The sequence below is a fragment of the Protopterus annectens genome, chromosome 9.part0, assembly GCF_019279795.1.
Source record: "Protopterus annectens isolate FY-2018-M chromosome 9.part0, PAN1.0, whole genome shotgun sequence".
Lineage (NCBI taxonomy): Eukaryota > Metazoa > Chordata > Ceratodontiformes > Protopteridae > Protopterus > Protopterus annectens.
Window position 1 is genome coordinate 1511861342 of NC_056743.1, and position 12333 is coordinate 1511873674.

General features: G+C 43.2%; 1 protein-coding gene across 1 annotated transcript in view; it reads right to left on the reverse strand.

Annotated features, from left to right (window-relative positions):
• SLC27A1 (solute carrier family 27 member 1) overlaps positions 1 to 12333 on the reverse strand; it is a 1244912-nt gene that overhangs the window by 550384 nt on the left and 682195 nt on the right. Inside the window, exon 7 of the mRNA XM_044084455.1 lies at positions 9616 to 9725. Coding sequence (XP_043940390.1) covers positions 9616 to 9725 — 110 coding nt within the window. The remainder of the gene's footprint in view (positions 1 to 9615; positions 9726 to 12333) is intronic.

Genomic DNA, 12333 nt, shown 5'->3' on the forward strand with positions numbered 1-12333 from the left:
CATTTGTTAGGATTATGTAACAGTGGATCAGAGTTTTGATACACAGAGCCTGGGTTAAGATGAAATGTCCCCACACGGTCAGATAGTGAGTGTGTGACAACATAAAATGTTATTTTACACAGCTATATTAGCATTTTGTAATGGAGAGACTTGAGGTAAAGGAGTTGGAAGACTAGAATGATTTTAAAACTTTCATGGGAAGTGGGGAAGGATGAAGGACAATGACTATCTGACCAACGTTCATTGTGAATAGCTGAGCTAAAGAGAAGGTGCAAGTTTAATAGGATACGGTAGTTAGTGCTTAGGAATAGAAGAAAAAGAAGTTAAGTCTTACCATAACGTTCCATCTGTGTTATAGATCTTCATTCATTCATTACTGTTAGGACTTCAGATCCGTTAACGGAACCGACACGGCCGGTACCAAGCAGGCACCAGCTAAAAACTCTCAGCTAAGACCTACCCACAATGCCCCTCTCATAGTCTCTTCAGATCGAGTTTGCCCGCCCTTATAATATAGAAATAATTACAGTGATACTAGGAGGCTCTGTCTGAGCAGATACCTTAACTAATAAGAAAATCCTAAAGTCCACCAGGAGTGTAATGAATAAATGAAGATCTACAACATAGATGGAACATTATGGTAAGAAGTAACTTCTTTATCTGATGTTTATCTGATGTTGTACATCTTCATTCATTCCTTACTGTCAGGACAGAGTCCCCAGCTACTTGAGTCCTGGGTGACCCTAAGGGAGGATATTCCTGAGCACCATAGAAACCAAAAGATGCTCATCCCCTGGAGGCCAAATCCAATTTGTAATGAGTGATAAAAGTATGAGGTCTTGCTCAAGTGGCTGCTGCACAGATATCATCCATAGAGGCTCTGGAATGAAAGGCCACTGAAGTAGCTATCAATCTAGTAGAATAAGCCTTTATTTTGGAAGGTAAGGACACTGTTCTGATGGCAGATGAAAATTAATGGCGTTTCTGAGCCAAGAAGATAAAATCATTTTGGAAACAGGATTACCCGTTCTGGATCCTCCAAAGGCCACAAAAAATTGATCCATTTTTCTGAAAGATTTAGTTCTGTCCAACTAGAAACGAAGTTGCCTATGAACGTTGAGGGTATGGCAGAAGGTATTCCCCTCTATTTGAATGGTGGGAAGAGAAAACTGGTAGGTCAATAGATTGGTTAATAGAAAAACAGAAATGACCTTGGACAAAATGAGGGGTCAGTGCGTAGAGACACTCTCTCCCTATGAAAAATCAAGTAAGGTCTCTTGACACTCAAGGCCTGCAACTCAGATACTCTTCTTGCTGAGGTAAGGGCTACTAGAAGTAGAGTTTTCCAAGACAAAAATTTGATATCACAGGAATTAGAAGGCTCAAAAGGAGGACTCGTTAATAACTGAAGCACCAAAGTCAAGTCCCATGGTTCTATAGGAGGCTTGACAGGAGGTTTAACATGTAATGCTCCTTTCATGAAGGTTTTGCACAGTTGGTGTGACATAACAGATGAATTGTCAATTCCATTGCAAAAGTTTGCAATAGCTACTAAATGGACTGTAACTGTTGATGCTGAGGCTCCTGTGTGCAACAGGGTAGTGAGGTATTGAAGAATCTTCTGAATAGACAATGGAAAAGGGGTCTATGTTATGTTCTTTGGCCCATATAGAGAACCTAGTCCACTTACTGGAATACATTTTTCTGGTGGAAGGTTTGTGTGAAGCCAGAAGGATCTCGCGAACAGGGGATGAAATATCAGGTAGCCTGACAATCATCGGAAGTAGAGAAACCAAGCTGTGAGCTTGAGACTGGGGTGAATCAGTCCCTGAGGATGAGACAGCAGTCCTTGGGACTGATCCAGGATCCACGGGCTGTGAATCAGGTGAGGCCATAGGAATGGGAACCAGACTTGATGGGTCCAATAAGGGGCAATGAAGATCACTTTGCTTCTCAACCTCTGAGCTTTCTGTAGAAATTTTGGAATGAAGGGAAGTGGTGAAAAGACGTACAGTAGACCCGGGAGCCAATCGTGCATCAGATCATCCCTCTGTGATTCCCCCTGAGGAGGGATCAGGGGAAAGCTTCTGCATTTGTTGTTTAGGAGTGAAGCAAAGAGGTCTCAGCAAGGCCTACCCCAGCGGCAGAAGATTTGAGCCGCTATTATCAGATTAAGGGACCACTCGTGAGGCATCAAAATGTTCCTGCTCAGATTGTCTGCAATAAGATTGGAACTCCCGGGAATGTGCATTGCTATGAGAAAGCGGTTGGAAGCCATCGTCCAATGCCAAATCCACATGGCTTCCCGACACAGATAAGATCTGGTTCCGCCTTGTTTCTTGATGTACCAGACAACTGACATGTTGTCCGATTGAATTGCAATGGTCCTGGAAAGAAGGGACATATAGAATGATTGCAACACTAAGAGAACTGCCCTCAATTCCAGGACATTTATGTGCAAATTGGCCTCTACGGGGGACCAGGTGCCTTGGACTGTCTTTCCCTGGAAATGCCCCCCCAACAGGGAAGCATTCGTGGTCACCGTGGCCCTGAGCTAGGGAAGACAGAATGGTCGACACCACAGATTTGTTTCTGGCTTCATCTACCATAGCATTTCTTTCTTGCAAAGGTTTGTAAGGTGTATCATGTGGTCGAGTGGGTGGGTTAAGATCGACCATTGTGATGAAAGGAGCCACTGTAATAGTCTCATGTGCAACCTTGCCAGTGGTACTAAGGTAATGGTTGCTGCCATAGAGCCCAAAAGTTGTAGCACAAGGCATGCTGGTACAAATGTCTGTGGAAGGAAGACTTGAATCTGGTTTCTTATTTTTGAGAGCCTGTGAGGAGGAAGGGAAGCTTGACAGGACATTGTATTGAAGATCGCTCCAATGAATTCCAGTGCTCTTGTTGGAGACGTGTGTGATTTGTCCATGTTGATCATGATACTTAGGTGAAGAGCAAGGCCTTGAGCGTAAGAGACTGAGAATGAGAAGATCACTGGTCGTGGCAGTAAGGAGCCAATCGTCTAGCTGGAAACACCTGGAATCCCTGTAGTCGGAGATGAGCTACTACGACTGCCATACATTTGGTGAACACTCTGGGGACTGTCAAGACACCAAAGGGCAGTACCCTGAACTGATAGTGATTGGCTCCCAGATGGAAGCAGAGAAATCTCCAGGAGCGTTTGTCCATCTTTATGTGGTAATATGCATCCTGGAGGTCTATAGAGCACATCCAGTTGTCCTTCTTCAGAAAGGGGAGAATGGACTGTACCGTGACCATCCGGAATTTTTGAGGTTTGATGAATTTGTTTAGTAAGCTGAGATCCAGGATTGGTCTCCACCTCCCTGTCTTTTTTGGCACTAAAAAGAACCTCGAGTAAAACCCGGATCCTCTTTGGTCTGGTGGGACTGGTTAGATGACTTTTTTTCTTAGCAGCTTTTTGATTTCTAAGGCTGCAGCCTCCCTCCTGGGTGGAACATTGGGGATTTGTTTTATGGGTCTAGGAGTAAGGTCGAATGGGATAAGATAGCCTCTGAATATTATTCTCTGCATCCACGCATCCGTTGTTATGAGTTGCCAGGCTTGTAAGTGCAGAGAAAATCGACCCCCGCAATCGGGCCATTGCTCAGGAGCGCTGGAAGGGTCGGCCCGAGAAGGAATCTCATGCACCCTGGTTGCACGGACCCCCGCCCCGAAAGGGGAGTCTTCTGGATGAGTTGCCCCCTCTGCCCCGGGGGGATTGCTCATCTCGAGTGTCACGGAAAGATCCTTGGGACTTCTTGAACCACAATTTTCCTCCCCTCTGATTCCCAGAGTAGGATCTCTGGGGGAAAAATGTATGCCCACAGCAGACAAGATCTTTCCGTCCTTCTCACGATGTGATAGTGTCTCTCTATTTTGGGACCAAAAAGGGAAGATTCATCAACAGGTGCATTGACAAAGGAAGATTTAAAACAGTCCGCAAAGTCATACAAATGTATCCAAGCATGCAGTCTCATGACTATGCCCGATGTGGTTGCTCGAGCTGCCCCCTCGGTAGGTGAGATATCAAGGACATCGACGAATTTGAGATGGATATCAGGATAGCTAGCTGAGAGGCAACAGTATCACGCACCTCCTCAGGCAGTACCCCTGCCAAAGAGGCAGACATTTCTGAGATTAGGTCTCTTTGGAGGCAAGTGAAGTGTGCCAGGTAACTCAGCGACCGAATGGCAAAGGTCGCTGAAGATAGGTCTGCTTCCCCAGTCTGTCCATAGCCCGAGACTCCCTGTTCGCGGGATGAACAGAGGAACTATTTTCTGCCAGTTTCCTCTTGGTGGCTGCCGCCACGAACATGGAATCGACTACCAGCTGTTGGCAGGTTCTATGTTGTCCAGGACCTTCCAGGCACACTGCACAATAAGTATAATGAATTCATCTGCAGGTGGGGTCACCCAGGAAGTAGATGGTCAAGCACGGAAGGCCTGCAAGAACACCGATTCCTCGAGAATGTCTCCAAATGAGACGTCTTCCGAGGGAGACCATGGGGACCCTTCTCCCTTATCGCTATGGGTGTCTTCAGTGATGGATTCTTCAGGGGAATCAAGATGCTTTCTCTTGCAAAGTCTCTTCTGGGGTGGCTCCCCAGTGGGATCTTCTGAGGAGGACCCCAGAGAAAGGGTTCCTTTTCATGGGAAGGTCTTGCATCTGCCGTGTTCGAGATCCCAGAGTAGGAGGTTGGGACAGCTGCATGGTAATGGGGGGTTCTGGTTCTGATGCTAGTGGTGCCAACTGCAAGCCTGTTGAAGCAAGCACCCTCTCCAATACCTGGAAAGCAGAAACGCCCGAGGAGGGATGGGAGTCCGGAACAGAGAAGGACAACCTTGGAACTGGGGTCACACCCCGCCCCGAGGAGCCCACCTCCAGTTGAGGAGCTCCGAGAGGACCGTTAGGTGGCGAGAGCCATGGCCATGGACGGAGCAACAGAAAATAATCGGCGCTGAACTAGGTGCCACTGAGCCGACAGTCCAATCACTGTTCCGGGAGTGTACCAGTTCCAAAGGAACTGTTGCACCAAGAGTAATCGGTGCTGACAGGGGAGCCTCCACTGTTGCAGTGGAGACAGAATGCACTGGGATGGCCAAAGGTATTGAAGTCTGCGAGACCTGGGAGGAGGTCGGAGGAGGATAGACAGGTGAATATGCTGAGACAGCTTCCGTTCCAAGAGGGAGGTAAGACCTAATCCTCTAGCTGCCAAAAGCTGGTCCACAACCCTCACTACATCCTGTTCCTAAGGACTCCTGGTGGATTGAAAGGAAGCTGCCAATGGAGATTCTGGTCTCTCAAGAAATAGACTAAACTGTTGTCCCAAAAAGGGCATAAGAGGAAAATACTTGGTTCTGGGAATGTACTCTATCTTCGGAACAGAAGGTGTCATTATTAGTGGAGCCGTGTAAGACATCGGCACCAAGGCCAGGGATGGTGCTGATGCAGGTACAGTGGTCGCAGCCTGTATCATAAACAAGGTCGGCACAGAGATGGATGGTGCTGAAGCTGGTACAGTGGTTGGAGTCTGAGTCAGAATTAAGAGACTCAGAGGGAGAAGACAGGGTGCACCGATGGCACGGGAGAAGCCTGGTGTCGACTCGTTTCAGAGGAGTACAGGGATGTCGGAACCGAAATACTCCATTTCTCCTTTTGCTTTTTCACATCCTTATGCTTAGGAGGTGGTGAGACCTCCATCCCAGAAAGAGCCTCCGTGAAGGGTGATTTTGACATAACCCTTTAGAATAAACTTGTTCTTGCGTTCAGCCAACAAACGGTTGCTGAAGCTAGAACAAATGTTACAAGAAATGTTAATGTGGTCAACGCTCAAACAAACACACCGGGTGCGACCATCAGAATCGGGCATCTTACGCCCGCACTTATCACACTGCTTGAACCCAAGCTTTGCTTTATCCACCATTACAACAAACTAGTACTATCACACAACAAAACTATATCTACCAAACAATTTTTTTTGTACAGATACCAGGAAAAGAGTACCAACAATGGTACTAAGAAATACCAAAAAGGTAAGAGGGGGGCTTACTAAGGTAGGGGAGAGGGAGTAGTAACCAACGATGGTACGAAAGAATTATCAAGGTAGTGGGTAGGGTTTAGTCAGGAAAGGAAGAAGGCAGAGACGAGAAATAACTTTAGACGAGAAAAACTGGCTAACAAACACTAAAACTAGAAAGAACCACAAAAAAGCTACACTTAGCTTGAGAAAAGGTTTGGTACTTCTGACAAGAAACGTGGCAAACAAGATCTGAAGAGACTATGAGAGGGGCATTATGGGTAGGTCATAGCTGAGAGTTTTTTGGCTGGTGTGAGCTTGGTACCGTCCGTGTCGGTTCCGAGGACAGAACCAAAATCCCAACAGTAAGGAATGAATGAAGATTTACAACATCAGATGTGGTGTTACAAAGAATGTTAATTTCATATTGTTGGTTGATTGCAGTATGTTTAAAGCAATAGACAGGTGATCAAAGGAATGTCAGGCAAGCCTACTGTATGATGAGTAGGGTTAGAGTTGGATTTGTAGATAAAGTAGTTTATACAGAGCAGCTTTTGAGTTAAGGAATATTGAATAACGAGTAGTAACTGACAAAGTTTGTCTGAGATCCGTTTTGACATGTGTGATGACAATGACTGTGTGTGTGAAGTTCTATATGAGCTGGGTGTTCTGTGTGTACAGTGGGCAGTACTTTATAGCGAGTCTACAAATGTAGATGAAACCTGGGGTGGTAAGGTTTGGAAGTGGGAGGAAAGAGAAGCAAACCAAACTGCATGCATAAACACATGATGCATCAGGCAGTAAGTGTGATACAATAAAAGAAATAAAAAAAAACAAACCAAACTGCATGCATAAACACATGATGCATCAGGCAGTAAGTGTGATACAATAAAAGAAATAAAAAAAAAATAAATAATAAAATGTAAGAAAGAACAAAAGCTCGATAATTATTCAAGAATGGCAACATCTAAATATTTATATGGATGTATACCGAGAGAAAGAACAAGTGATATGCGGAGTACATAAAGCCTTTGAAATTTTTTTTAAACTCTGAAGAGGTTAAGACTTCAGCTTAAGAAGGTGAATCCCAGGAAGGCTACTGGACCAGACAACACACCTGGCAAGGTGTTGGAAGGGCTGTGCTGATCAGTTATGTCTGGTACTGACAGACATCTTCAACTCATCCCTTGCAATGAAGAAAGTTCCCTCGTGTTTTGAGGAAACAAGTATTGTCCCACTTCCAAAGAAACCCAGCCCTACCTGCCTTAAATCACTTCAGACTGGTCGCCTTAACCTCAAACGTCATGAAGTGCTTTGAGAAGATTGTGAAGAAACATCTATCTGCTAGTCTGCCCAAGTCCTTCAATCCATTCTAGTTTGCATACCAGGCAAATAGATGCACTGCGGATACTATATCTGTCACACCAAACCTTGCATTAAAACACCTAGAAGGGAGAAACAACTACATGAGGATTTCAGTTCTGCATTCAACACTGTGATACCGATGCAACTGGTGGATAAACTTGTGAAGCTCGAGATAAACAAGCACCTATGTAACTGGACTCTTGACTTTCTGGTTGGTAGACCCCAGTGGACATGCACTGGAAACAACACCTCTCAGCGCACAGTCCAGAATAATGGTGTGCCCCAAAGTTGTGTGCTCAGCCTCCTGCTCTTCACTATCCTCAACCCATGACTGCACTGCAAAACACAAGTCAAACCATATTATAAAATTTGCTAACAATGCCACAGTCGTGGGTCTCATTAATGGTGGGAATGAACATAACTACAAGGATGAGGCGAACACTTTGATTGCCTGGTGTGACAGGAACAATCTGGACCTGAATGTTAATAAGACCAAAGAAATGGTTATGGACTTCAGGAGAAAGGCAACAGTTCACCAACCACCCATTATCAAAGGGGAGGTAGTAGAGAAAGTCAAAACAACTAAGTTCCTGGGCCTTCACATCTCTGATGACCTCTCCTGGGCTGCTAACACCAACCATATAGTCAAGAGGGCTCAACAGAGGCTTCACCTCTTGAGAAAGCTCAAAAAGGCCAGGCTCCCACTGTCTGCTCTTACCACTTTTTACAGGGGAGCTATCGAGAGCATCCTCACTAGCAACTTCATAGCATGGTTCAACAACTGCACAGCTGTTGAGAAGAAGAAACTACAGAGGGTGGTGAGGGTGGCTGAGAAAATCTTGAGCACAAACCTCCCTTCTATTCAGGAGCTTTTCTTTACAGGAGCAAGAAAGAGAACATACAAAATACTAGCTGATTCGACCCATCCGGCCCATAACTGGTTTTCACAACTTGCGTCTGGATGGAGGTACCGCGACTTCCGCTGTAGGACTACCAGATTCCAGAGCATTTTATATCCTACAGCTGTGAGACCTATTAATACAGACACCAACCATAACACCTGATACATTGAAGCCTCTTTCATTTAATCCTGCTGCTCAGAGCAATTATCACCAGCATTACTATTAGGTAATATGATGGCTATACTGAGTCACGTCTAAGGTTAACAAGTCCAATATGGTAACAAAACAGCTGCTATTCACTAGTCTCTATTTATTGTACAGTGTAGGGGTTTGGTGGTGGGTGTTTATTTATCATTTATAACTGGATAATGGGTAATGAATGTGTTTATGTAATGTGAACTACCTCTTGCATGTCATAAGTGTTATTTTCTTTCTTATGTTATTCTTTGATACAGCTGTATCTACGTTATTTGCACTGCATTTCTCTTGTGAGCTGACATTTGTAATTTCATTTAGGCTGCACTTGTGTGGTCCTAAATGACAATAGGTTCTTTGAAATCTTTGAATCTTTGTCTACACTACATAAGGAAGGTTATGCAAGAGCATAGCCCTTATCTGGTTAGGAAGTCTGCTTGCCTTAAATAGGTTAGAGTTAACAACAGGCTAAATAAAAACAACTACTATTCTCCCTGCAGTACCTAAAAAATGTCTGCTTTTTCTTAGTTTAATTTTGAGGGCTAGTGGTGGATGCTAGGGAAATAGCAGGCTGCCTACAGAATAATGTCTAATAACTTATATGAATTAACAAAATGAAACGGGAGAGATTACTGCAGAAGGGGAATTGTAAAATATGGGGAAAAGGAACAGACAGATTTTTGGGGTGGAGGTAGGTGCATGGAGCTGCTTCCCTTAGATGGTGGTTAAAAAATGGTAAAGGAATTCAAAACAGCATGGCATAAATATAAAGCAATCTTGTAAGCAGACTGGAAACCAAATTATACTGCGACAGACATAACACTAATTGGGCCTTAACTGTCTCTGCAAGTCTTTGCTTACTAGTTAAAACATGTATTCTTTATATAAAAAAGGCCATTTATTTTTTGGTTTTATGCAGCAAGGTAGTTCGACAGAAAACTGTCCCAGGTTTCTCTCTTTCTGTAATCTTTTTCAAAGATCAAAGTTAAAGTACATATTTAGTTTAAAAATAAAAGTTTTAAAAACGTCAACTTATTTATCACCTGCTCATTTACAGGCACATTCTGTCCTGGTCAAAAATGGCAACATTCCAACAGAAACCTTAACACTCACCGTGCAGTGGTACTTTATACAGTCATCCCAGAATCGAGTGGCTGAAAATTTCTTTCTGATCACTACAGTGAGGCCATACAGCACACACTGACCAATACCCATGATGTTTCCTAAAAAGTAAAGATTGTAAATTGAGTGCATTCAGCAAGACAAGAAAGCCATAAAAAGAATAGCTTGTAGTAAAAGAAAATACTAAAATCTATGCATGTGTGAATAAGCATGTGTGTGTGTGTGTGTGTGTGTGTGTGTGTGTGTGTGTGTGTGTGTGTGTGTGTGTGTGTGTGTGTGTGTGTCTGTGTTTTAAAATACATATAGTATATAAACATACATGAGATGCACAAACACATACACATTAAAATACATATAGTATATAAACATACATGAGATGCACAAACACATACACATTTCATGTATGTGTATGCAGTTATATTTGCCAACTTATTTAAGTTAAAACTCAGCAGGTGCTATTTCATTCTACTCTTGCTTTTACACAAAAAGGTAACAGAAATAAAATTGCTTTAAAAATCATGCATTTAAAGGTTAATATTGCTGCTGTACACAATTAAAACATGCTGTAAATTCTGCCAATGCTAATGGAGTAGTAACCATTTCACATTTTTCCATTCCCCTCTCCCAATGATTTTGAAGCTCTATGGAAATTTAGCTGGGCAGCCACCTATATGTGTGTACTACAGGAACAGCATTTTTATTTAAAAGTGATCCACGTACTGTACATAGGCACAGGCATGTAATACCACGTATGTCAAGTTGGCTTCCCTGCCACTTTTTTGAACACTTACCTGTTACTTCTGTGTCCCCTGGGCTTTCAGGAAAGGAGGAAAAAAAACTCTGCAATTCCTCTGTAGAAAGTACAAACTGGCCATCAACTCACTCATCCCCATTTACTCCTCACCTCCATATGCTAACATCCGAGCCAGCAGCAGAACTCAGTTTGCAAGCTGGTATAAAAGGAATCGCTACTGCCATGCAATCTGGCCAAACACCATTAGATCTGTGAGTCTCACATGCACTTACTCTCCAGTAATTTGTGCCCATCTGTCTGAATGGCCTTGCAGATTCCACGGCAGAGTTCCCCTCTTAGGAAATGTGAGCATAAGCATCTCTCAGATGTGTTCAGGGAGCTTGTAATTGCTATTTTTCCTGCTACAAACAAAAGGTGCACACTTACCATAAAATTGTACCTAGAACAGAGGGTCTGTTCTCATCAACTACTAGGATTAATGTAGACAGGACTTTAGCAGCTCAACATCTGAAACTTTCCCAGGCTACTGTCAACCTCTACCAATAACGCTATGCAAACAGCTTCCTCTCTAGATCTCAATTACTATACCCTGAGGTGGAACAGCAACAATGCAACACCATAAGATATTCCTCCAAGCCATATGGACTAAGGCAGGGGAATGAGAGTTGGTATACCGAGGACAGACATTCTCATTCATCTTTAATGTTACAGTAAGTACAAGTTTTTGTATCGGAGATGAGCAGGTCTAGCATCATTAACAATTACGATATAGTCCTGAACTTATTCTCCATGGTGGTGGTTCTCATGGAAATGTCTCCCTAATGACTGTGGCCCCAAAGGAAGACCTAGACCTACAAGGTATCACCACCCAAGCTTGTAGTGTTGTGCTAAAGTGCTTAATGAAGCCTATATCACCATTACACAAATCATTCAAAGATGCATTTCTGGAAAAAGCTGGCAAAAGAGCTATTGCTCGAGCAGAGTGACTTCTTTGTTTGGAAGGCAAAAGCTTAATGTATTTTTGGTAAATGAACTTGATACTGTCAGCCACACTGGCAGAATGATTTTGGGCACTCTGAAATCTAATTTCTTAGAAGAAAATAAATAATTGAATTCTTGAGAATCCCTTTTAAGAGTTTTAGTTCTGTCCAGGTAAACACTGAGCTGCCTCTGAACAACCTTACAATGAAGCAAGTCTTCTCCTCTGTTACAGTAATTTGGGAAGAAACAGGTAAATTAATGGATTGGTTCAGATCAATTTTGGGAGTTACCTTAGGCATGAAAGGTGAAAGACCAGGTAAGCAGGATTGACACACAAGGCCTGCAATTCAGACATCCTTACAGTACAAGCAATGGCCACAGACTGTGAATCTTCCAAAACACTTTATATCTGCTTTTGCAACTGGTTCAAATGTGGGAACAGTAATTACTTTGCTAACCCAAAATATACATTTCAAGAGGGGGCAGGACTTTTAATTGAAGGGGTATGTGAAACTTCCATATAAGGAAAGCCTTGCACACCTATCAAAATGTCAATAATGAAGAGTTATCACCCAGATGAAAATTTAAAATGGCTGCCGGATGAGCATCAATGAAGGAATAGCTCAAACCAATACAAAAAAAAAAAAAATGCAACAAGCAGTCCAAAAAGAAGGGAACAGAAGCAGTGAAAAGGTGTAACACCTTTGTAGTAGACCATATGGGGAAAAAAACAGATAACAGATCCACTTAACTAAGTTTTTTCTGTTTTTTAGTTTCTCGACAGAATCTGGAATATGGACCACCCTACCCGTTTATGAACAGTCACTGGACATCACTGGGATTGGAATAGGCAAGCAGTTAGCTAGGAGGAGAGAAGATCCAGAGGTTTACAGGTCAGGTGAGTCAGGGTTCTGAAGGATCTCAAATGTACAGGCTTCTCAAGAACACAAGGCCATAGTGGAGGGAACAAAAAT